Genomic DNA, 26435 nt, shown 5'->3' with positions numbered 1-26435 from the left:
GAAAAGGCAATTCTGCAGCAGCAGTTCAAAATGAGCGAGTGAAAAAATGGTCAAATTAGAAACGGAAAAAAAAATTAAGCAAAACTACCAAAAACTTCTTCTATATTTATGGCTGCAAAAGCGATTACTAATGCGGGGGACGCCAACGCAGATGCAGGTAGCACGGGGACAAACGCTACGAGCTGCACCCCTCCTGACCACCAGGGAGACATGGAGACGGAGCCTGATGACGCTAATCAAGAGGAGCTAACAAAATCACATGCAGAAAACGGTGACCAGTGTCCATCACACAGAGCTGATTTCCTGGTGGATTGAACAGATCCCACGGTGAAGAGGACCATACATGACTTGGGTTCACAGCAAAGAAGGTCCTGGGTTCGAGCCCCAGGGTAGTCCAACTTTGGGGGTCGTCCCAGGTCGTGTAGTCTGTGTGGAGTTTGCATGTTCTCCCCCTGTCTGCGTGGGTTTCCTCCCACAGTCCAAAGACATGTAAGTCAGGTGAATCGGCCATGCTAAATTGTCCCTAGGTATGAATGTGTGTGTGTGGCCCTGTGATGGCCTGGCGGCCTCTCCAGGGTGTCTCCCCGCCTGCCGCCCAGTGACTACTGGGATAGGCTCCAGCATCCCTGCGACCCTGAGAGCAGGGTAAGCGGTTTGGATGATGGCTGGATGGATCTAAGTCTGGTTGTAAGGTCCCAGGACAGACTCGCTGGACTAGCCGTTCTCTGCAGTGAAGGCCGGCACGCTCGCCAGACGGATTTACAAACTTTGTCGAGGATTTCGCACTGAGGAATGCAGGGAGGACAGGACGTCTTGGTCATTGGTGAAGGTAAGAAAGAATACATTTGAGTCTATTAGGGATATTTATTAATCATGGAATCAAATTAACACAGGGTAAGCTGTTGGCCTAGCCTTAGGCCTATTTGTGTGTCTGTTTTCTGCGCGCGTTTATGAATGGCTGGTCCTTTAGAGTTGTCTGTTCATTCTGTGCTGGCAACCAAAATATCTTTCTCGGCCTTGGTTTGGCAGCTAGTTTGTTTTTACCCAGTGCCACGGTATCGATAGTTTTTGGCTTGCTATTACAGAGCTGTATGTTGGTCAGCGTTACATGGTTTGTGTGATGGGTTTTACTCCAAGTTGAGTAATCACAAGATGACATTAACTACTACCTTAGCTATCTTACTGAGCTCCAATACATACTGCATATTGATCATTTTACTGTAAGTCACATAATTGTTGTGTGCATGCTTGTGAGCGTGCGCTTGTAATATTCGTCCTTTTTAGTTAATTTTGGTGGCATCCATTGCAAAAGGGCCCATGCCCCCTTCCCTGCGAGGGGGCCACAGGATTTTACGGTATGCCACAGGGGCCACCCCTGTTTAGTTTAAAAGCCTTAGATACCACATTGCTAGTCAACACTTCTGCCCAAAGTTTGTTTAGGACTTTGGATGATGTGCTGTCGAGAACGCTGTTGCAGTAGTCAACTCTGGATGTGATCAAGGCATGGATCAAGGTTTCAGCAGCAGAGAAGGAGAGTGATGGGCAGAGACAAGCCATGTTTTTTAGGTGGAAAAGGGTGGTTCTGGTGATTTGATTGACATGGTACTCAAAGGAGAGGTTGCTGTCAAAAATGATTCCAAGGTTGGGGATGTGTGGGGAGGGAGACAGAGTGGAGTTATCCATGGTGAGGCAGAAGTTGTGAGTGGTTTTGGTAAGGGATTTGGGAATAATGATGATCATGTCAGATTTATCACAATTTAGTTTGAGGAAGTTGGCTTGCTACCATGATTTAATTTCAGTGAGGCAGTTGGTCAGACTGGAGTACATTGTCTCCATTATGCTTCACTAAACGGGACAAAAATAGACTCGACGCATAAAAAAATATGGGGGGTCAGTGTGGACTAATACATTTAATAAATTGGAAGCGTATCTGTTGCGTGAGACGTGCAAGTGACGGACGTCAAAAACGCTCCTAAAAACCCTTTCTAAACGTGTGCTCGTTAGTCTTTGATATATTAACTTTTTTTCAAAATTCATTGGAATAATAACATCTCATCTCATCTCATCTCATCTCATCTCATCTCATCTCATCTCATCTCATCATCAGCCACTTCTCCGGGGTCGGGTCGCGGTGGCAGCAAGCTAAGTAGGGCGCTCCAGACATCCCTCTCCCCAGCAACACCCTCCAGCTCCACCTGGGGGATCCCAAGATGTTCCCGGGCCAGACTGGACATGTAGTCCCTCCAGCAAGATCTGGGTCTACCCCGGGGTCTCCTCCCAGTTGGACATGCCCGGAAAACCTCCAAAGGAAGGCGCCCAGGAGGCATCCTAATCAGATGCCTGAACCACCTCAACCGGCTCCTTTCAATGTGAAGGAGCAGCAGCTCTACGCCGAGCTCTCTCCAGATGTCTGAGCTCCTCACCCTATCTCTAAGGCTGAGCCCAGACACCCTACGGAGGAAACTCATTTCAGCCGCTTGTATCCGCGATCTAACCCTTTCGGTCACTACCCAAAGCTCATGACCATAAGTGAGGGCTGGAACGAAGATTGACTGGTAAATTGAGAGTTCAAAGAACCACATCCAAGGGTGTAGGGTAGCACTCACCAATTTCAAAAAGGACAGGGACAGTGCCTCATTTCCTCCAATTTATTTTGGCCATCAAGACATGCTAACATTTTGGCCTGTTGCTACAGGCCTTCATCAGAGCATCAAGAGAGAGCTTTGAGCTTTGCCTTCCGGCTCAGCTCCCTCTTCACCACAATGGTCCAGTACAACATCCGCATTACTGCTATAATAATAATTCACATTCACTATCCAAACCGCTTATCCTTACTCAGGGTTGCAGGGATGCTGGAGCCTGACTGCTATAATGATAATAATCATGTAATATTAATAATATTGTATATGTAATATGTATAATATGTATATATAACAATGGAATAATAATAATCTAACTAAAATGGAAGGAGTCGCTGTCTGTCCTTCACACTTCACACTTGGTGGGTGCGTCGTGGGTGTGGACAATCTCGTGCTTGTTTATTTTGCCACCCATCCCTTAAAATACGGAATCGTCCTGTATTTTAGAAGGAAATGATGCATTCCTTGCTGAACCGATACAGAGTGTGTGATTTTTTCGTAAACTCACAACCATAGAAGGGAGAAAACGCAGGCAGTACCTCCATATTTCTCCCTTCTCCGGTCACCTGAACATTGCCATGGTTTACCAGAGCAGTTTCCCCGGGGTACCAGGGAAACTTGGACTAAGTCCTAAAATTACATTTATTATTAAATCAGATATAATTTTGTTAAGAAATAAAAACGTTTAAACATTGATTTTGTGTGCTGTTTTTGTTTGCCAATAAAGCCCTTAACTGAAGAATTGTAGGCTGTGTGTTTTCTAGAGACATATTACCCTGACGGGTCTGCTTACTGTAGGCAGGTGTCCAGCCTACACTGGCAGGTGTCCAGCCTACACTGGCAGGTGTCCAGCCTACACTGGCAGCCACACCAAGATGCACCCTGGTTCTGCTGAATGACAAAAGCTAAACAGGTGTGAGCGTGGCTAGTACTTGGATGGATGACCCCCTGGGAAAACTGAATTGCTGCTTGAAGTGGTGTTGGTGGGCCAGTAGGGGGCAGTCTTCCCTCTGGCCCTAATTTAAAATTTTAAAAAAAATCCCAGTGCAGTGACGGGGACGCTGTGCTGTAGGAGATGCCGTCCTTCGGGTCAGACGTTAAACCAAGGTCCTGACTCAGTGCGGTCATTAAAGATCCCATGACACTTATCTCAAAGAGTAGGGGGTCCCTCGGTGTCCTGGCAACATTCCCAACTTGGCTCTCTCCATCTGGCCACTCTGTGTAATTGGTTCAATGATGCCTCCCTATCCATCTCAAGCTGATGTATGGTGAACGTTCAGTTGGCTTTTCACCCCCCACACCAGTCTGCGGACTTTTGGGGATACAGCCTTTAGTGTGGCAGCCCCCACTCTTTGGAACTCTATTCCAGCAGAGATCCACAAAGCTGCTTCTTTGGACAATTTTAAGAATACTGAAAACCTACCTTTTTACTAAGGCCAATGGTCTGTAGTCTTTTGAGCTTTGTTTTACTCTTTTTTCCCCCCTTTGCTCTTATCTAGTGTAAAGCATCCTTGGGTTCTTTGCAAGGCGCTATACAAAACTAAGTTGTTGTTGTTGGTGCATAATAGCTGCCGTGCATTACCCCAGGTGGGTGCAACATATTGGTGGTGATTATGGTGAGTTTATCCCTTCACTGTGAAGTGCTTTGGGTATCTAGATAAAGCACTATATAAATGAAATCCATTATGATTATTAACACCACACTGTGTGCATCCATAGAATCAGGGAAATTGTTATTTATTAAGAAAAAGCAACCTTTTCCATTGAGGTGGCGGGTGATGGGGTCTGGGTAGGCAGTGATGGGAGCTGAGATGGGTAAGGGATGTGTCCCTTATTTTTCTGAGCTAAAGGAGACAACTGATGGACTGCCCAAATTTGTCTCTGTGGCTCCTTCTTTTACTCTGGCCTGCATGTAGGGTGACCAGATACCAACAAACCAAATGTGGGACAAATAGTGTGTTTGTGTGGGACAATGTTGGACGTGTATATAGTCATAATCTATGTTTACATTTTGAATCCATGAGCCTACTGCCTGAATGTCCTTAATGATGTTCTTTTTGACACCTGATTTGTTGATTAAAAAACACTGCAGATAATCTTAATTCATGTAGCAGGCCTAAAAGAGAGGGTGGGTGTGGGTGCCTTTAATCTATGTAGTATTAAACTAAAACAGCATTGTTTGTTTTCCTTTTCACTGCGTTTTAATGCTTAAAAGCTTGGTGTCCCCATTGTCCTCTCTAAGGTCACATTGTTTTGTTATCTTACAAAATGCACTTAAGTAAAAGTCATGTTATGGATATCTTTTGTTGTTTTTTTCAATTTGGCATTGACGTAATCCAAGAGTAACTGAAAGTAATCAGATTACATTATTTTATTATTGAGATACTTAAGAGTAAGTTACTGAATACATTTTTTAACAGGTAATTTGTAATTGTAAAAATCAGAATGGATTTCGCCAGAAAAGATCAACAGTTGGTCAAATACTGGCAGTGAGGTGAATCATCGAGGGTGTAAAGGCAAACAATCTACCAGCTGTAATGTTGTTTGTCGATTTTTTGAAGGCCTTTGATTCAATCGTCGTGACAAAATGGAGAAAATCATGCTAGCTTACGGCCTTCCGCAAGAAACTGTCACAGCCATCATGATGTTATACAAAGACACGCGCTCAAAAGTTCGCTCTCCGGATGGAAACACGGTTTTTTGATATGCTGCTGGCATGTTGCAAGGTGGCAAGCTAGCACCATTTCTTTTTATTCCATGTCTCGACTATGTACTAAGAACCTCCACTGACACAATCAAGGAGCTTGGCCTTACACTGAAGCCCAGGAGAAGCAGTCGACATCCTGCTCAAACCTTAACTGATGTTGACCACGCAGATGATCTTGCCCTTCTCACTGACAACATTGAGCATGCTACCTCACTGTTGCAGTGTTGAAAATGCAGCGAAATATACAGGACACCACATCAACGCTAGGAAAACTGAATTCATCAGCTACAACCAAGAAGGAATCATCTCATTAGATGGTCATAACATCCAATCTGTCTCGGAATTCATTTACTTGGGAAGCAACATTGAATCCACCGAAAGAAATGTGCAGCTTCGAATTGGAAAGGCTTGGGGTGCCATTGAGGGACTTAACATCATCTGGAAGTCCACATTACCAGACAAACTGAAGCGGGAACTTTTTCAAGCAGCAGTTGAGTCCGTTCTCACTTATGGATCATCTTCTTGGACACCCACTAAACTGCTTGAATCCAAACTTGATGGGGCTTTCACCAGAATGCTGCGTGCTGCACTACATGTATCCTGGAAGAAGCACCCTACAAAGAAGTGTCTCTATGGCAATATACCCTCCATCTCAAACACTATCCAAGAATGAAGGGTTCAATTTGCTGGTCATTGCTGGAGGAGCAAGGAAGAACTTGTGAGTGACACTCTGCTTTGGTCACCCAAACATGGAAAGACGTGTGGGAAGGCCTGCAAGAAATTACATCAACTTGTCAACGACACAGGAAGTCCATCTGAGGATCTTTCAGCTGCTATGTAGGATAGAGACGGGTGGCGTGAGAGGGCCTGAGCCATCCGAGGATACTCGGCCGGATGATGATGACTGTATTTGTAACGGAACACATTTATAAAGTAACTCTCCCAACGGTGTCATTCACAACGCCATCCAGAAGTCCTGGCATGTATATATTAACACACATATTAATGAAATTAGAATTATTATAAAGACACAATAATAGTTGAAGCACACTGAAAGCCTTTATAAGTTAAAAAAGGAAATCTCTCAATAATATTTCTCAATTATTCGTATTTTGTGTATTGAGTGTAAAGCAATGTGTAACTGTGTTTCTAAAAGTGCTATTAAAATTAAAAATTTGCTTGCTTGCTCAAATTAAACCAATGACAAAACAGTTCTGTGATGCCACGACAACAAAAGGAAAAAGGGAGAAAGCAAGAAGGAAAGTGTGAGAACATAAGAACAAGCAGGACAACCATAAAAAGTCTAAGTTTAACGACAGACGAGGGAGTTCAGACACACAGTTTGTCTCAGCGGGACGCTCGACACACAAAGACACAAAGACAGGATGCAGCAGCGTTTCTAAGAAGGACCAAAAAAAAAGCGAGACTAAAAGGACGAAGAGAGAAACGAGTGATGCTTGCTGAGATTCGGGTTTTGAAGAGCGGAGGGGAGAGAGGAGGGGGTCTGCCAGGTGTAAATGATCCCACCTGAGGGGGGGGGCGAGAGACAGACAGACAGACAGACAGACAGACAGAGAGAGAGACAGACAGGCAGACAGAGAGAGAGACAGACAGAGAGACCGATGCAGCCACAAACATTAACAAACTGATCAAAAGAAACAACCATCCTCTTCCTTCATGACTAACTCTCCTATGAATCCCCCTGACTCCGTGTTTCCATCTCAGTGGTACTGCGCACACACACACACACACACACACACACACACACACACACACCGGTAATCTGACAGATGTGGATGTCGGATGTCGTGTGTCTAGACAGGCGTTGGAGAGGAGGAGACGGTACACATGGTGGTGTTAGGAAATTATTCTGTTAGTGTGTGTGAAGGAAGAATTCAATGAGGTCTTTCAAACAAAAATGTCGAGAAAGTACGGAGGGATGAGGGGGGATGAGGGGGGGTATCCCTATTCTGGGACACACACACACACACACACACACACACACACTGACTCACAAGTAGTCATACACACACACCCTGTTATCGTCCCCATTCCTTTATCTCTTAAATAAACACTCATCTCTCACACCTTCCTCTCGGTGGTGTCAGGGGGAGGCGGGATGAAGGCTGTCACAGTCAAACGTCCTCCATCATCACACTCCTCATCTCCGTCAACGGCGGCTTCACGTGAACTCCCTCTCCTTCACCTCCTTCGCAAGCAAGAAAAGAAAACCACATGTTTGTCCTCAGCCGTCATTCACCTGCAGTCTCTGCCCCTGCTGTCTGCCGCACCTGTCCACAGGTCCCACTCTGCTCACTTCCTGTCTCGGAAATGTTGTTTTTCCCTGGCGTTCCTCAAAGCAGAGAAGCTCCCATTCTTTGCCATGTGCTCTGTGCCTGTTGAGACCACATGAGAGGAGGCGGAAAGCCCTCGTTTTTGTGGAGAATGTTTTTGTCTTTCGAGAGTGAAGAAACATGTCTATCTGTGTGTCCGTCTGTTTGTCTCCCTGTCAGAACTTATACCAACCAAACTGTCTCCCTGTCAGAACTTATACCAACCAAACTGTCTTCCTGTCAGAACTTATACCAACCAAACTGTCCTCCTGTCAGAACTTATACCAACCAAACTGTCTCCCTGTCAGAACTTATACCAACCAAACTGTCTCCCTGTCAGAACTTATACCAACCAAACTGTCCTCCTGTCAGAACTTATACCAACCAAACTGTCCTCCTGTCAGAACTTATACCAACCAAACTGTCTCCCTGTCAGAACTTATACCAACCAAACTGTCTTCCTGTCAGAACTTATACCAACCAAACTGTCTCCCTGTCAGAACTTATACCAACCAAACTGTCTCCCTGTCAGAACTTACACCAACAAAACTGTCTCCCTGTCAGAACTTATACCAACCAAACTGTCCTCCTGTCAGAACTTATACCAACCAAACTGTCTTCCTGTCAGAACTTATACCAACCAAACTGTCTTCCTGTCAGAACTTATACCAACCAAACTGTCTCCCTGTCAGAACTTATACCAACCAAACTGTCTTCCTGTCAGAACTTATACCAACCAAACTGTCTCCCTGTCAGAACTTATACCAACCAAACTGTCTCCCTGTCAGAACTTACACCAACAAAACTGTCTCCCTGTCAGAACTTATACCAACCAAACTGTCCTCCTGTCAGAACTTATACCAACCAAACTGTCTTCCTGTCAGAACTTATACCAACCAAACTGTCCTCCTGTCAGAACTTATACCAACCAAACTGTCTTCCTGTCAGAACTTATACCAACCAAACTGTCTCCCTGTCAGAACTTATACCAACCAAACTGTCTTCCTGTCAGAACTTATACCAACCAAACTGTCTTCCTGTCAGAACTTATACCAACCAAACTGTCTCCCTGTCAGAACTTATACCAACCAAACTGTCTCCCTGTCAGAACTTATACCAACCAAACTGTCTCCCTGTCAGAACTTATACCAACCAAACTGTCTACCTGTCAGAACTTATACCAACCAAACTGTCTCCCTGTCAGAACTTACACCAACCAAACTGTCTTCCTGTCAGAACTTATACCAACCAAACTGTCTCCCTGTCAGAACTTATACCAACCAAACTGTCTCCCTGTCATAACTTATACCAACCAAACTGTCCTCCTGTCAGAACTTATACCAACCAAACTGTCCCCCTGTCATAACTTATACCAACCAAACTGTCTCCCTGTCAGAACTTATACCAACCAAACTGTCTCCCTGTCAGAACTTATACCAACCAAACTGTCTCCCTGTCAGAACTTATACCAACCAAACTGTCTCCCTGTCAGAACTTATACCAACCAAACTGTCTTCCTGTCAGAACTTATACCAACCAAACTGTCTTCCTGTCAGAACTTATACCAACCAAACTGTCTCCCTGTCAGAACTTATACCAACCAAACTGTCTCCCTGTCAGAACTTATACCAACCACACTGTCCTCCTGTCAGAACTTATACCAACCAAACTGTCTTCCTGTCAGAACTTATACCAACCAAACTGTCTTCCTGTCAGAACTTATACCAACCAAACTGTCCTCCTGTCAGAACTTATACCAACCAAACTGTCTCCCTGTCAGAACTTATACCAACCAAACTGTCCTCCTGTCAGAACTTATACCAACCAAACTGTCTCCCTGTCAGAACTTATACCAACCACACTGTCCTCCTGTCAGAACTTATACCAACCAAACTGTCCTCCTGTCAGAACTTATACCAACCAAACTGTCTCCCTGTCAGAACTTATACCAACCAAACTGTCCTCCTGTCAGAACTTATACCAACCAAACTGTCTCCCTGTCAGAACTTATACCAACCAAACTGTCTCCCTGTCAGAACTTATACCAACCAAACTGTCCTCCTGTCAGAACTTATACCAACCACACTGTCCTCCTGTCAGAACTTATACCAACCAAACTGTCCTCCTGTCAGAACTTATACCAACCAAACTGTCTCCCTGTCAGAACTTACACCAACCACTGTCCTCCTGTCAGAACTTATACCAACCAAACTGTCTCCCTGTCAGAACTTATACCAACCAAACTGTCCTCCTGTCAGAACTTATACCAACCAAACTGTCCTCCTGTCAGAACTTACACCAACCAAACTGTCTCCCTGTCAGAACTTATACCAACCAAACTGTCTCCCTGTCAGAACTTATACCAACCAAACTGTCCTCCTGTCAGAACTTATACCAACCAAACTGTCTCCCTGTCAGAACTTATACCAACCAAACTGTCCTCCTGTCAGAACTTATACCAACCAAACTGTCCTCCTGTCAGAACTTACACCAACCACTGTCCTCCTGTCAGAACTTATACCAACCAAACTGTCTCCCTGTCAGAACTTACACCAACCAAACTGTCCTCCTGTCAGAACTTATACCAACCAAACTGTCTTCCTGTCAGAACCTATACCAACCAAACTTCATAATTCTTTAAGAACAAAGGTTTGATGGTCCTTAAAGGGTTTTCAGGGTGTCTTGGGCTACCGTTCGTTAGTCATCAATCAATCAGTCAATCAATCAATCTATGAATAAAATGTCTTCCATTCTTCCATGTCACTGTTTACTCACAGGACTGTTTAGTTTTAGCATTATAGTAAAATCAGAAAGGTATCACTTCCTATGCATCGTGATATATATGTATTTATCTTATGTGGTAATATGGTTTTTATGTATAATACAGGAAGTCCCCGGGTTACGAACGAGTTGTTTTGAGGCCATTCGTATGTTGAATTTGTATGTAAGTTGGAACAGTTACGTACAGTCCACATCTAGCAGTTAGTCAAATGTTTGTCTTAGCATATGGTATATATTTTACCTAAAACATCGTAAATACAATACTGCAGTAACAATAATACATGTAAATACAGTACAGTGTTTATAATTGAGAGAGAATGTGTGTATAGGTATAAAAACATTAAAGAAACGTTTCCTACATTTCAAACCCCCCACCTGTCACTGTCCCCGGACCGGGTACTGACCGACGTCATGCCGGCCGTTTGATGCCAGAAACGACAGCCCGCCCGCTCGGGGCTCGTCTCCCCGCCTCACCGGGTAAGTGGAGGGGGGAGGGGCAATAAGAAGCTTCACCTCCATCTGAACACTTTATTATTTGTACTTTTGTTTCGGTCGTGATCGTTTTTCTTTTCTTCGATGCATCGCCATCACTAACGAACGTTTAACTGAAAACATCCACCCGTCCATTATTCAAGCCGCTTAACCAAATTTGGGTCGCGGGATGCTGGAGCCTATCCCAGCAGTCTTTGGACTGTGGGAGGAAACTGGAGCACCTGCAGGAAACCCACGTAGACACGGGGATAAGATGCAAACTCCACACAGAGGACGACCCCCAAGGTTGGACTGCCCCGGGGTTCGAACCCAGGACCTTCTTGCCGTGAGGCGACCAAGAAGGTCCAGGGTTTCAACTCCGGGGTGCAAGTGAAGCTTCGTAAGCACTGGCATTGGTATGTCGGGCGTTCGTAACCCGGGGACTACTTGTAATATACCTTCTGTAAAAGTTAATGTCAACCATTGTGGGAAGCGAGGTGGCTAATGTTTGAGGCCTCACCACCCTCTGTGTCGCGCTGTCACAGCTCACACGCCCGACAACTCCTTCCTGGGATTTGTGAGCGAGGAGGCGAGAGAAGAGGACGTGAAAGCGGACACGAACAGGAAAGACAACATCGCTGTCGTCTACGGCAAGCAGGCCTACATGTGGCAGGTAACGGCCCAGCATCAGACGTAGGACAGGTCATTGACATCATGTTGGTGTGTACCTGGATGTGCACAGAACTGTGTTCTCAAAACTGCATTTCTCTTCCGCTTCGGTGCAGCGGTAAGCTAGATAAACGACACAATTATAATCTTTGTTTTTGTGTTTCCTCTTTGTGTTCATTTCAAGGATAGTGTTTCAAGATTTATTTCTAGTTAGTGCATGCTTTCATGTTTTGTCCTTGCCTTGTTCTCTCATTCACTTTCCCTATATTTCCATATATGCATGTGCACACGAGGGTGTGTGCATGTGTGTAAATATGTACTGTATCCATTTATGCGTCTGTATATGTATTTGTATTAAAATATTTGTGTATACTTAAGAGATGAATGCATATATGTATGTGTGTGTGTCAATGTATGCATGCATATGTGAACATACATTTTTTGATGCGCGTACTCATGTATTTGTGTGTACGGGTTTATGTGTGTGTGTGTGTGTGTGTGTGTGTGTGTGTGTATCAGGGTAAGGCTGGGTATGTGGAGTTGATCAGTGAGGAGTTGGAGACCCACGCCACAGTTTATCAGCCTCCAGGTCGCCCCCTCGCCCTGCCGCCCTCCGTCATCAACCACGGCCTGCTGAGGCAGGACCGCTTCCTGCAGCTGCTCCGTAGAGCCAAGGTCAGACCAGCGCTGTGTCCAGAATCACCCCGTATTTGCTATAGAGTGCGCTTTATTCACCTTCCTCCATTTTGTTTGCGTGTCCGAATTCTAACTGTAAACGTTATTCACTATACAGTATAGTGCCCTCAAAAATTCCCACAATGCAACTGAAAATGTAGTTTCCAACACATGTGCACTGCTTTAAACTAAAAATACCACAATGTGGGGCATCCGGGTGGCGTGGCAGTCTATCCGTTGCTTACCAACCCGGGGATTCGAATCCCTGTGTTATGTCCGGCTTGGTCGGGCGTCCCTACAGACACAATTGGCCGTGTCTGCGGGTGGGAAGCTGGATGTGGGTATTGTCCTGGTCGCTGCACTAGCGCCTCCTCTGGTTGGTCGGGGTGCCTGCTCGTGGGGGAGGGGGAACTAGGGGGAATAGCGTGATCCTCCCATGCGCTACATCCCCCTGGCGAAACTCCTCACTGTCAGGTGAAAAGAAGCGGCTGGCGACTCCACATGTATCGGATAAGACATGTGGTAGTTTGCAGCCCTCCCCGGATCGGCAGAGGGTGGAGCAGCGACCGGGACGGCTCGGAAGAGTGAGGTAATTGGCCGGGTACAATTGGGGAGAAAATGGGGGGGGGGAATCCCCCCACAATGCAGTGCTTTGCCTCCTCCCCGCTCTGCTCGTGTACTCTTCACTGTCACATGCGTTGTGTCGAGACAAGAAGAAGCCACAGAGTGATGCTTTCTATCCTGTCCCAAATCCTCATTTATTACTCCCTGTATAGTACCCTGCTGAGCATTTCATGTATGGAATAGTGAACGAACAATGGATCGATTCTAGTCACGGCTCCAGGACCCAGTCCCAGACTTGAAATTATGAAGGAGGCTAGTTTCTATCTAAGAGGCGAAAGATAGTAAAGGTGACGTAGTTAAAAGTTTGGTGAAGCTTTAAATGGTTTGGCCCATGAGCCAGTTGATTCTCTATTCACCTGCTGCCGTTTTGAGCATTTTCATGGCAGTTTCCGTTTCTATAACGTAGCATGATACATCAGCTCTGCAGGTTTTCTATCCTACCAGGCAGGTCACTACATCCACCTGCTGGTCCAGTCATTCAGCCTCCAATCAGGGATGTTTTAGACCTGGAACAACAGGTGAATGTAACGAACTACCTGGTAGAATAGAAAACCAACAGTACTGGTGGTACCTGAGGACCTGATTGAGAACCGCAGCTATACATGATCCAGACTATACAGGTTCAGTCTTTTTTTCATCCCTCGCAAATATGCTATCACAAAAGGAGAGTCTGAAAACCTGTGGGGAAAATAAAATAAAACTGGTTCTCTCTCAGGTGTTTGTAGGTCTGGGTTTCCCGTATGAAGGTCCTGCTCCGCTGGAGGCCATCGCGTCTGGCTGCGTGTTCCTCCAGCCACGGTTTGACCCACCACGCTCCTCAGACAACAGTGACTTCTACAGAGGCAAACCCACCACAAGACAAGTACGCCATATGCCATACTGAATTATTAAAGACACCGCCGTGTGCCAAGGTCATGTCCATCTATCGGGAATTATGGACAAAGGGACCGAGACAGCTATACATATGATGTTTTATTTTCAGAAACATCGTCCGTAAGATAAACCTTAGCTACTTTTGTTCAAGCTTTTTTTTCCCCCAATTAATTCATCTCTTTGCACACCATCTGTCCTGGATCACAGATCTCCTCCCAGCACCCTTATGCGGAGGACTTCATTGGAAAGCCTTATGTGTGGACAGTGGACATCACCAACCGAACGGCTGTACGGCAGGCTGTGAGAGCCATTCTACACACAGAGGTAGTTTACAGTCCAGTACAGAAAAATAATCCGCACACCCCATAATATGCTCCCTCACATAGATTACTGACACTAGTAAAATAAAGTTGCACAAAGATCGTTGTCAGCTTCCCGTTTATGAATCTATCCTGTATCTGCACGTGTTATTTGCTCTGTCTGTCTCTATCTGTCCGTTTACCCCATGGGTAAACAGCTCAACTGACCGATGCATAATCACCATAATACACTGACATGTACACGGTTTAATCCCCCAGTTTCCGTTCAAAATAAATAAGATTTTTTTTGTTTTGTGTTTTTTTCCCTCAGTTGAAGCCCTTCGTCCCACGAGAGTTTACCTGTGAGGGAATGTTAGAGAGGGTTCAAGCCTACATCACTTACCAGGTGACACACATACAAAAAGTTCAAACAGCTGATCTGTTTTTGACACGGAATACCTATGAGCGAATGAGAGGGAGGACAGCGGATCGGTGAGGATGGAAGGAGTAGAGGTGATGAAGGCATATGAGTTTAAATACTTGGGAGTCAACTGTCCAAAGTAATGGGGAGTGCAGAAGACAGGTGAAGGAGAGAGTGCAGGCAGGGTGGAGTGGGTGGAGAAGAGTGTCAGGAGTGATTTGCGACAGAAGGGTACCAGCAAGAGTTAAAGTGAAGGTTTACAAGATGGTTGTGAGACCAGCTTTGTTATATGGTTTGGAGACAGTGGCACTGGAGGAGGAGCTGGAGGTGGCAGAGTTGAAGATGTTAAGATTTTCGTTGGGATTGACGAAGGAGGACAGGATTAGGAACAAGTACATTAGAGGAACAGCTCAGGTTGGACGGCTTGGAGACAAAGCAAGAGAGGCAAGATTGAGATGGTTTGGACATGTGCGGAGGAGAGATGCTGGGTATATTGGGAGAAGGATGCTGAATATGGAGCTGCCAGGAAAGAGGAAAAGGCTAGCCCCAAAGAGGAGGTTTATGGATGTGGTGAGAGAGGACATGCAGGTGGCTGGCGTGACAGAGGAAGATGCAGAGGACAGGAAGAGATGGAAATGGATGATCCGCTGTGGCGACCCCTAACAGGAGCAGCCGAAAACAGTAGTAGTAGTAGTAGTAGTAGATAAAAAGAATGACACATTCAAATCAATCGAACCAGGTCAATATATCTGTAAAGCACATTTAAAAACAAATGACCTTAACCACAATGCACAAAACAGTAAAACAGATAGAAAATACAATTCAGAAAAGAGACAAAATACTAAAAAATAAATAGAAAATTATAGAAGTACATACAAAACAAACAAGCAGGTCAGAAAGTTGGCACCGACCTTGATAATGTTTCCTTTAAGTAGACACCTACTCCTTACTGGATCCAGAGGGCACTGTTCTGTAGCTGACCCTGACCTCTGACCTCCACAAGGCAAACAGGCGGAAAGAGACTGTACCAATGGGGTCTACTAGATGTATAGAAAAGGCATAAAGAGGAGCAGATTAACCCTTTACTATCACCGACTTTTGCTGGTCTTACTTCCACTCAGAACTTCTGCAGTGCGTCCCTTCCTACCTGGCCACCAGAGGGCGCTCTGCGGGCTCACCTGGGCCCCCTGGGCGATTCATGTGTAAGTGTGTGCAGACGGTCTTCCCTGGTGTGTGAACCTGCCCTTTTTCACCATCTCAACAACCCTGATGCTTTCACCAGGTGAGCAAGCCAACCAGACAGCCGAGATCCTTCAACCAGCAGATAAAACACAAAGTTAATCAATAAATCTGTCAAACTTTATTCATTGTGCACATTTTGTTGGTAAAAATGCAACGCAATGTGTTTGACACGAGAACAACTCAACTGTGTTGCAAGTTTAGACTTGCACACTCCCTTTACTGGTACCTCAGTCAAAACACGTATAAAGCCAGAGTGATAGCTGAAAAATGATTAGGAAATCCCAAAGGATATAAAAATAAAATCCCAAGACAGGGAAAACTACGTACAACCTTACTATATACAACATTATGTTATATACATTTACCATGAGTCCTGAACCACAAAGTAAAGAGTTTGCACTGAATCCCGTAACTAGTTTTTGGTTCAAGGCTTGTCAATAGACACACTAAAGCTGACTACATTTCCCAACACTCAATGTTTTTATCTTACATTCTTTTAACAGGTTGGGGCTTGGTTGTTCCAGCATGGGACAGGAAGTCAACCATCTGTTTCCTGCCTACAGCCCTTGGGGGCGTCGCTGCGTCCTGCAGCAGGAGCCGCTGTTGTTCAGCTGTGCCGGATACGAACCATCCCACCGCAGGCTGTGTCCCTGCAGAGCTCATCTACCTGGACAGGTGGCGCTGTGCCCCGACTGCCACTAGAGAGCAGGCTGGAAATCCGAAATAAGAGGAATTGGAGTAAAATCATCATAACAGGGGCATCTGGGTGGCGTGGCGGTCTATTCCGTTGCCTACCAACACGGGGATCGCCGGTTCGAATCCCCGTGTTACCTCCGGCTTGGTCGGGCGTCCCTACAGACTCAATTGGCTGTGTCTGTGGGTGGGAAGCCGGATGTGGGTATGTGTCCTGGTCGCTGCACTAGCGCCCCCTCTGGTGGTTCGGGGCGCCATGCTCAGGTGGGAGGGGGAACTAGGGGGAATAGCGTAATCCTCCCATGCACTACGTCCCCCTGGCGAAATTCCTCTGTCAGGTGAAAAGAAGCAGCTGACGACGCCACATGTATCGGAGGAGGCACGTGGTGGTCTGCAGCCCTCCCCGGCTCAGCAGGGGTGGAGCAGCGACCGGGACGGCTTGGAAAATAAAAGTAATTGGCTAAGTAAAATTGGGGGGGCGGGGTCACCATATCAGGGTGTGGTAAGCGACAAAGAGTCAAATGTCTCAAGGCTGAAGACAAGTGACTCATTTTGAGACTACTGTGGCACAGTGGCTGACGTTGGTACTGCAGCTCAAATGATCTTATTACCTTAAATGTATTTTCATGACGGGTGGCCTTTAAAACAGACACTCCTCTAGAAATTTCCCAGAGAATACCTCCAACTTCATACACGTTCAGAAGTTTCTCTTTGAGTTTTGTAATTACTGATCATTGGGGATGAGTGGGGGAAAAAAACCCAAGTACTTAGTTGTGTAATGTCAGAACATCCTCCCCCCTCAAAATCCCTCAGCTGACCAGAAGATGATTTGGCGGGCTACAGGTGAGGGAAAAAATGTAGAGATGTTAATACTTTTTCACTTGGTCAGCTATTTTAAAATCAAGAACCAGCTTTAACACTTGCTTAGTTGATATAGCACATTTTGTTGTATTGTTAGAATGTTTGTAGTCTAAAATTCATTACTTGGTTTTTTTACACAAACATCTTTTCTTAAAAGTTCAACCTATGACATCAACTAAGAAAATGGCCCACTGACAAATGTAAAGGGCTCGATGCCCAGCGAGTCCAAACAGACAAAATGACCGATTGAAATGTTCAACAAATAACATCCATGTCGTTGCTGTAATTTGTGCATTTTGTCAACCACGTTTTTGTGTGTTTTCAAATCCCTGTAACGTAGTGAACTCATATCAAGACATTTGTGTAAATGTGTGTAAAGCTTCTTATAGAAATATGATTGTAAGAGGAGATGAGTAAGTGTCAGATGATGAAGAACTGCAAGTGTTGTCGATGTTTACAGCTTTTGGCAGAGATGTGTCAGTCTGTCTGCTTCAAACCTGCGACCTCTTGGTCAACCCAGAAAACTTGGAAGTGAAAACCTTCTTGGAGAACTGACCTCTTCCTCTGGCACCACTGGACCAAAACGAACTTTTCCACGGGGACTTTGATTGAAGATAGCTTTTTAATGAAGGTCATTACTCAGGAACCAAATATTTAATGGCCGTCGTTTCACAAGTACTTGAAATATCGATGGAGATCGAGTTGGGTAGTGATGGTTTGGGGATCACAGATTTGAACTATCTAAAAAAACCAAATTCTTCCTTGGAGCATACAAATGAAATGAAAGAACAATATCAGGGAACTAGGACATCTCAGTTGACCGTTGCTTTAATGTGTGGATTTATCCAAAGGGAAGCAGGGAACTTCAATTTTCCTCCTCTAGTTTGTTTACTTGACATGAAAACATAGGCACCAGCAGCTGAACGGGAGCTTCTGAGTGTTTCGTCTCTTTTTGTTCCTGCTAACGGCTTGTGTCATAAAACAACCCGCACGGGTTCGACCACGTCAAGCATCGGAGCACTTACATCAACAGAAACGTTGCCTTGGCGCTGTGTTATGCTCACAGTTTGGCACTGGACCGGGCGGCAGCGGCAGCAGGGGGGAATTACTACCCATGTAGCCGCTCCGTCGCATGGCTGACTTCGAATATTAGCCCGGGCCCTCGGAGGAGAGAGGGTGACAGCCTAAGTGATGAGGGCTATTATCAGAGTGGATCATGGGTAACCTCTGGATGCCTTTGGGAGGTCGAGACCTCAAGTCTGTGATTATACTGTCATGTCAACCATGGGATCCCAACTTTTCTTTTCTTTTTTTTTCCTACACAGCGCCTTACATCTCCAGCTCGGCCCTGATTAAACCCCCAACATTACAGGGATCTCCAGAGGTGTTTCAGGGTGTGGATTCATTTAATTTCACTCATTTTACTTAAAACAATGAAGAATGCATAAGAACGACCACTGTTGCGAGATGTTCCCACTCCACATCTACAATAGTGACAAACAACAACGCAGTGAATTTAGGCAGGCTGAAACCATTTTGCTAAGTCGTCTTGAAATCAGAAGAAGGCTTCGTTTTCAGAGTCTAGTGACCTCTTAGACCTTGTTTATTGTAATATCATTGCTAATGCTAATTGCTAATGTTAGTGTGATTCACCGTTCCCCTTTGAGATATTTGCGGCTTGGAAAGAGCAGTATAATCCCATTTGGTTACTTGACATAGGAGACTCTCTTTTCTACAGAGAGAGAGCGAGAGAGAGAGACAGGCACAAAGAGAGAGAGAGAGAGAGAGACAGCGAGAGAGAGATGATTGATGATTGAGTTGATGATTCATCTTCCTTCATGAAGCAGACCATGTTCTTGGCTTGATTTTGTGAAGTTTGTGTGTGTGTGTGTGTGTGTGTGTGTGTGTGTGTGTGTGTGTGTGTGTGTGTGTGTGTGTGTGTGTGAGAGAGGTGGAAGTTAAAGCTCTTCTCCCCATTTCCTTGGTTTCTCCCATCACCGCTGTCTCCAGACCAAATCCCGAGAAAAACAAATTTGAAAAACTAAGTGCTAAACGCTAGCCCGTAATCCCAGTTTAAAATGATGGAGTGCTGGGTTTACAGGATGCAGCTGCCGGGTAAGACCGCTCCAGCACTGCTCGCAAGTCGGCGGGCCTTATTTTGATCTGGACTAACAGGAGGCTTTTCTCGGAAGGGGCACTTTAGGGAATTTTTCACTGGCCAAAAAAACACAAAACAAAAACGTGACCACCGAACTCCCTGCCACTCAAGTACCGGGCCACTCAGGGCTCCGGTGATGTGATTGGTTGGCCGTGTGATTGATTGCTAAATGGCTGTTAAATGGTCCACCGAAAAACAACACTTTAGCTGCCATTGGTGGATGCTGTGCTAATTCAGCTGGCCCCGTCAAACGCTTAATTGTCTAAGCCGTCCAAAGGGCGATGGAAGTGCAGTTGTGTTTTTGTTGCGAAGCTGGTAGGATTAAGGGGAAAATAAAAGTCCTGCACGACCCAGGGGGACTCCTCTAAAGCAAGATGTCGGAAAATGACGTGTCCTTTTTGGATGAGTCACGCCGGTTCATATCAGTTACACGTGTAATGGCGAACAAGTGCCGTCATTCAGCTCCCACGGGGGTCGAGAGTGGAGGGTTCAAGTGAAGGGTTCGAAAACAGAACAGCGCGATACGAAGATGGAGAAAACGTGGGATCGTAGAGAGACAAAGCTTTGACTGTTTCATTCAAAATGGCCACCGGCGTCATACAGGACGGTGCTGAGCTGTATGGCGTCTTCACACTGGGATTCCCAAGGATCCCCGTGAAGGGAAAATTAGTTCAGATCCTCAGTTTGCTCACTGGACTCTGATGTATTTCAATGGCTGTTCTGGTCTGAAGTGTCCTCCTCCCTTCCGTTACCCCTCTACCGACAGTAGAGAGACATGAACCATCTGTCAGACTGGAGGTTCATGGGACAAATCCTTCATCGAATGGGGGTTTGTGGTCTAACGTGTTTCTAATCTATTGAGGACCTGACGCAAAAGGATGTTTTAATGACGTGTATAAATTGTTTTTTTTTTTTTTGGAAAATTCTGACATTTGTTATGATGTGATGTGCTGAATAAAGCCAGTAAACTGGATTATTGAACTCATTTTCCTGACTGATTTTCTAACTTGTCCCTTGACGGCTATTACAGGACAGCAACAAACATTTGACACAACCAATCCCCCCCCAAAACACAGTATTTTTTAACACCACTCTGCTAATTTCATCTTCACAGCTGAATGAAAATGTGTTCAGTTTCACGGTGGGGGTCAAATATAAGTTTGATATCTGTGATGAAGTAGCTGGCTCTCAAACAAGGGAACGGGGTGAAGACAGCGAGCACGGCCAGTTATTTTTTTCTTCTAAATTTCAATGGAAATATTGAACACAGGGCTAAAATTCAAGCCTATGAAGTGAATATGTAGTCTCTCTCTCCCTCCCACATCACTGCATGCGGCGGCCTCGCACTGCCAGAAATTGAGGCCTTTCTATCCGGATGCGAAGGACAGGAACGGAGGTCTTCGTAAAGATGGATGGTAACAGACGACACGTACTGACTCAAAACATTTTGAGAAGATAAAAGCTCATATTTTCAACAGCGTCATCCATCTTCAAATTCATGTTTTTTGGTGCAGAACGCAATTTTACGCAGACATTTCTGTGGTTGTAACTCAACAGCACGTATAATCAGTCCAAACCGACAGTTTGTAAGGAATGTGCAGAATACAAGCTGAACAAACTTTAAGCATCCTTCTTGAGCGAACACAAAAGCATCACTTTATATTTGCCATGTGGGAATATGATTTACGGTCGAGATGAGAGACGGCCGACGCTTCCTTCTTTCGTCCGACAGATTTTCCAGTTCAAATATTCAGAATACCGACTCTCAGACCTGCAGGGAATCCAGCCGCCGCTGTAGGTTTGGTAGCTGTCAGGGGTGGATTGACAGGGAAGTTTTACTACGTCACCCAAGTTTTCAGCCAGGCGAGAAAAGATGCTAAGAATAAACTCCTGGTATTTCAGACCCCCCCCCCCCCCCAGACATTGAAAGTAAAAGTACTTCAACTGAAGACTGTCAGCAGTTCAGAAAGAGGATATTCCTCTCACACTCCAGGAATAAATATCAATTTAGCACATTAAAATTATCATGCAGTAATTGGGAAAATATGATGATGCTAATTAAAACTGATGATGAATGAAGATGCCTGTTCCATATTGTAAATGCACATCATGTGAAAATGATGTTAAACATGAAAATTAGTATTTTCAATCAACCAACCAATCAATCATCATTCAGTCAGCCAATCAATCAATCAATCTTTTGTACAACGCAATTTCTCACACTGGTTTTGAAGAGTGCTATATAAACAAAGTTTTCATTATTATCACTATTATTATTATTATTATTATTAAGCAGTCAATGAATCAAGGCTCTCCGAGGATTTGTCCCTAGCTTCACCTCCCAACCTCAGCCTCGTTTATATGCACCGGCAGTTTATGCCCTATAAGGGGCAGTATGGTTCAGCCAACCGACTCAGCAGTGGACCAACTTGTAAAAAGAAGCGGCATCTGAGACACGGAATTACAATTCAAACTTCCACCACTTCCTTAGAGAGAGAGGGGGTGGGGTGGGGTGATAAAGAGAGTAAGAAAGTATAGGCATTTTGTGTGCACCTGTGTGTACATACACCTGAACATTGTGTGTGTGTGTGTGTGTGTGTGTGTGTGCGTGTGTGCGTGCGCGCGTGTCTGACAAATATGAAAGGAGAAATATAAAGAACTGTTACAACACCCATAGCAGCTATTTTCCTGTTCTCTGTGTATTTCCAACCGACAGCGAAGGAGGGAGGTAGTGGAGGTAGTGTGTGTGTGTGTGTGTGTGTGTGTGTGTGTGTGTGTGCGTGCGCGCGTGTCTGACAAATATGAAAGGAGAAATATAAAGAACTGTTACAACACCCATAGCAGCTGCTTTCCTGTTCTCTGTGTATTTCCAACCGACAGCGAAGGAGGGAGGTAGTGGAGGTAGTGTGTGTGTGTGTGTGTGTGTGTGTGTGTGTGTGTGTGTGATGCTTTACCACCATTGGAAAGCAGCTGCTGTTATTGAAACCTGTTATTGGCGTGCCAAGATTACACTGAACAACAAACAACCCCCCCCCCCTGGAAGCCAATAAAAGGCCGACAACAAACAGTCGGGACGCCTACAGCGCAGCGAGAAGCCACAGAGGTTGGCCCCTAATGATACTCAGTACCTATTATAGACTATTACAGCCAATGAACACAGCAGAGAGAGAGAGAGAGAGAGAGAGCAAGGATGGAAGAGAGTGTAAGGGAGATGGACAGGGATGGAGAGAGTGAAAGGGACAGTGAGAGAATGAGAGAAAGAGCGAGGAACAGGGTGAGAGAAAGACAAAAAGACATAGAGAGTGTAAGGAAGACGGAGAGAATGAATGAGAAAACGTGCTGGAGAGGGAAAGAGGAAAGAGAAGCGGGGGGGAGGGTAACCTGAATAGAGGGAGAGAAAGGTACAGTGTGAGAGAGAATGAGGGAGAGACAGCGAGAGAGGGAGACATAAGGAGGGAGGGAGACATGGAGGGAGGGAGAGAGATGGAGAGAATTAGAAAGCGCGAGAGTGAGCGAGACAGGAGGAGAAAGCGAGGAGAGAGAAAGGGACAGATCTACAAAGAATGAGAGACAGATGGAGAGACAGATAGCGAGAGAGAGAGAACCAGTCGTTTTTCCAGACATGGTGCAGGTTGCTGAGTCATTTGAGCTCTTTCGGTCAATGCAGGACAAACAAGTTTTCAAAACCCTTTTTTGTTTTTGTTTTTTACGCATCGGCAAGTTTCGACCAATCACGTTAGTCGTCAAAAACGGGTTCTCCCTGATTAGTCCCACAATGCACTGCTGTGATGAGGGGAATTAAACATGGAAGCGGATCACCAAACCACCAATTTGTGTCTGAAAATGTTCTGTATATGTATATGGGGAATAAAACAGAGAAACTGTGTGTGTGTGAGAGAGAGAGAGATGGAGAGATAGAGAGATGGAGAGATAGAGAGAAAGTACAATTTCATGAATCTTTCAAGAATCAGTTGATCTATTGTGCAACTTTTGTGCACATTAAGATGAGGTTGTTGCACATTATGTCACATGTATCCGTGAAGACGTACATACCAAGATACCAACATACCAAGATATAGACCAAGTCCAGTTGCACCTCATTCACCTCCTTCGGATAACCAGGACCTGGATGAATGAGAACATTCACTGACATTATGTCACATGAAGTTACTCAGTCCATACTCAATGATCCAAAACCACTGTTTCCCAGATACAAATCCCTTATTATATGCTAACTGGACACGCAGGGCTGCTCACATGGGATGTTCCACACGCGAAATTCATGTGGTGGCGCACATGTGCATCTAGCCAATAAAACTCCATCCATCCATCCATTATCTTAACCACCTATCCTGCTCTCAGGGTGGCGGGGATGCTGGAGCCTGTTCCAGCAGTCATTAGGCGGCAGGCGGGGAGACACCCTGGACAAGCCACCAGGCCATCACAGGGCCCACACACACACACACACACACACACACACACACACATACACACACACACACACAGACATCCATTCATTCCTAGGGACAATTTAGTACAGCCGATTCACCTGACCTGCATGTCTTTGGATTGTGGGAGATAACCGGCGCCCCCGGAGGAAACCCACGCACACACGGGGAGAACATGCAAACTCCACACAAAGGACGAACCGGGATGACCCACCAAGGTTAGACTACCTCGGGGCTCGAACCCAGGACCTTCTTGCTCTGAGGCGATGGCGCTAACCACTGCGCCACCGTGCCGCCCCCAAATAAAACTCACTGAATAGAACTGAATCAAGCTGACTTGAAGTGAACTGAATCAAGTCGAGTCAAGCTGTATTGAATTAATTTGAACTGAATTAAGAGTGAGACACAGACCAAAATGGTCAATCAAAACAGTGTTTCATTGTGTGTGTTTGGGTAAAATATTCACACACCTGAGAGGGGCGTCTGGGAGGCGTGGCGGTCTATTCTGTTGCCTACCAACACGGGGCTCGCCGGATCGAATCCCCGTGTTAACTCCGGCTTGGTCGGGCGTCCCTACACACACAGCTGGCCGTGTCTGCGGAGGGGAAGCCGGATGTGGGTATGTGTCCTGGTCACTTGCACTAGCGCCTCCTCTGGTTGGTCAGGGGCACCTGTTTAGTGGGGACGGGGAACTGGGGGGGGGAATAGCATGATCCTCCCACGCGCTACGTCCCCCTGGCGAAACGCCTCACGGTCAGGTGAAAAGCAGCGGCTGGCGACTCCACATGTATGGGAGGAGGCTTGTGGTAGTCTGCAGCCCTCCCCGGATCGGCAGAGGGGGGTGCAGCCGCGACCGGGACGGCTCGGAAGAGTAGGATAATTGGGAGAAAAGGGAGGGGGGGGGGGAGACAAACATATTTACACATCGGTTTGTATTCACCCGGTTACACGGACAGAGTCAAACAGAAGAAACAGCCTCACGTGAGCTGTCAGATCCATCACACAACACAAACACAACCTGCCAGAAACCTCTCCTCCCCACTCGGCTGCTCGGAGCGCCCCGAGGACCGAGCCGCCGTCTGGTATCACCACACTCCGGCGACCCCGACTCACACACCGCTGTGTGTGTATGTGTGTGTATGTTGCACTTCATCATAATTCTATTGTCTCTATGTATGAATTCACTTCAGCTTTATTTCTCTTATTCTTCTTCTTTTTTTTGTTTGCCGGTGACCTCGAGGGGCAGGAAGAGGTCGTCCGTCAGAGCGAAGTGTGAGACGCAGCTGCCCGTCTGGTCTTAACGCCACGTCTTGGGGAAACAGAACTTTTGCCAGTGTTTTTCAATGATTCCACGGACCTGTATGAGAGCGGTAATCAAAGAAAAAAATAAAACAAATAAACACCAGAGGAAGAAATATTTCTACATTTTCTCTCAGTCGTATTATTTGTTGATTTTCATCAACGTTCCTGTCATTCCCTAGACTGCTTATATACCAGTCTCCATCCATCCATCCCTCGCTCTCTGTCTGCCTCTCTCCGTCTCTCTGTCTCGCTCTCTCTGCCTGTCTCGCTCTCTCTGTCTGTCTGCCTGTCTCTCTCTGTCCGTCTGTCTCTCTTCACACCACTGTGGAAGGGAGCGTTTGTTTAGCGTTACAGAGCCGCTCGCTCACGTCTGCTCGCTCTTGTCATCTTTCATCCCACACCTCTGAATTGCCTTCATTTTCTGAGAGCCCATAAATTGGCTTATTGTCCCATAAATGGCTCCTTTTGGGGTGGGATTTATAGTTTATGGCGGTGTGTGTGTGTGTGTGTGTGTGTGTGTGTGTGTGTGGAGGGGGTGTTTGGGAACATAAAATCTACCTTTTGATGTCCCTTAAACTTAGCAGGTAGCACAGACTATCCTGCCCATATGCCACACACAGCTAATGTGCAACTTGTGTACACACAAACACACACACACACAAACACACACACACACACACACACACACACACACACACACACACACACACACACACACACACACACACACACACACACACACACACACACACACACAGGCACATTAAAAAATATTGAAGAGAGTTTCAATCTGGGTCCTGGGATGTAACAGCCATTTAAGAGTGGTTGGTGTAAAACTGCATGACTTCCACAGCTGGTGTGTGTGTGCGTGTGTGTGTGTGTGGCGGGGGCCATTGTCTCTAGAGCCTTGCCTGCTGTGCCACATCACTAATCCCACTCTTCAAACAATAAATCTAGAGTAGTCCTCACCCTGGAGGTAGGCTGATGTGATCCTTTTGACAAGGTGGTTTATGGTCCCTCATTGCTTTGACTTATTAATTTGTCAGTTTGGACATTTTGAAGAGCAGGTTGTGGTATTTCACCAATCTGCCACTGAAGCCTCTTTCACAGCAAAGTCCCGCCATACCTCCGGGTCTCACGTCACACGACTGCTGGGAAAATCCATCCTTCCGAGATCGTAGATTAAATATTTGCGTTTCAGATTGTCCTCTTTTAAACTGGTGCTACAAAGTAAACTCT

At 45.7% G+C, this 26435-nt stretch overlaps 1 protein-coding gene across 1 annotated transcript in view; it reads left to right on the top strand.

Moving 5' to 3' along the window:
* The window catches only part of LOC130127910 (alpha-1,6-mannosylglycoprotein 6-beta-N-acetylglucosaminyltransferase B-like), a 29289-nt gene extending 12853 nt beyond the window's left edge, over positions 1–16436 (top strand). Inside the window, exons 9-15 of the mRNA XM_056297622.1 lie at positions 11477–11604; positions 12120–12275; positions 13615–13761; positions 13980–14096; positions 14403–14477; positions 15614–15774; positions 16238–16436. Of these exons, the coding sequence (XP_056153597.1) occupies positions 11477–11604; positions 12120–12275; positions 13615–13761; positions 13980–14096; positions 14403–14477; positions 15614–15774; positions 16238–16436 (983 nt within the window). The remainder of the gene's footprint in view (positions 1–11476; positions 11605–12119; positions 12276–13614; positions 13762–13979; positions 14097–14402; positions 14478–15613; positions 15775–16237) is intronic.
* Positions 16437–26435: the final 9999 nt, after the last annotated feature.

Source organism: Lampris incognitus, chromosome 17 (genome assembly GCF_029633865.1).
Source record: "Lampris incognitus isolate fLamInc1 chromosome 17, fLamInc1.hap2, whole genome shotgun sequence".
Taxonomy (NCBI): Eukaryota; Metazoa; Chordata; class Actinopteri; order Lampriformes; family Lampridae; genus Lampris; species Lampris incognitus.
The sequence above is the reverse complement of the archived record's forward strand: the minus strand, read 5'-3'. Positions and strand labels throughout refer to the sequence as shown.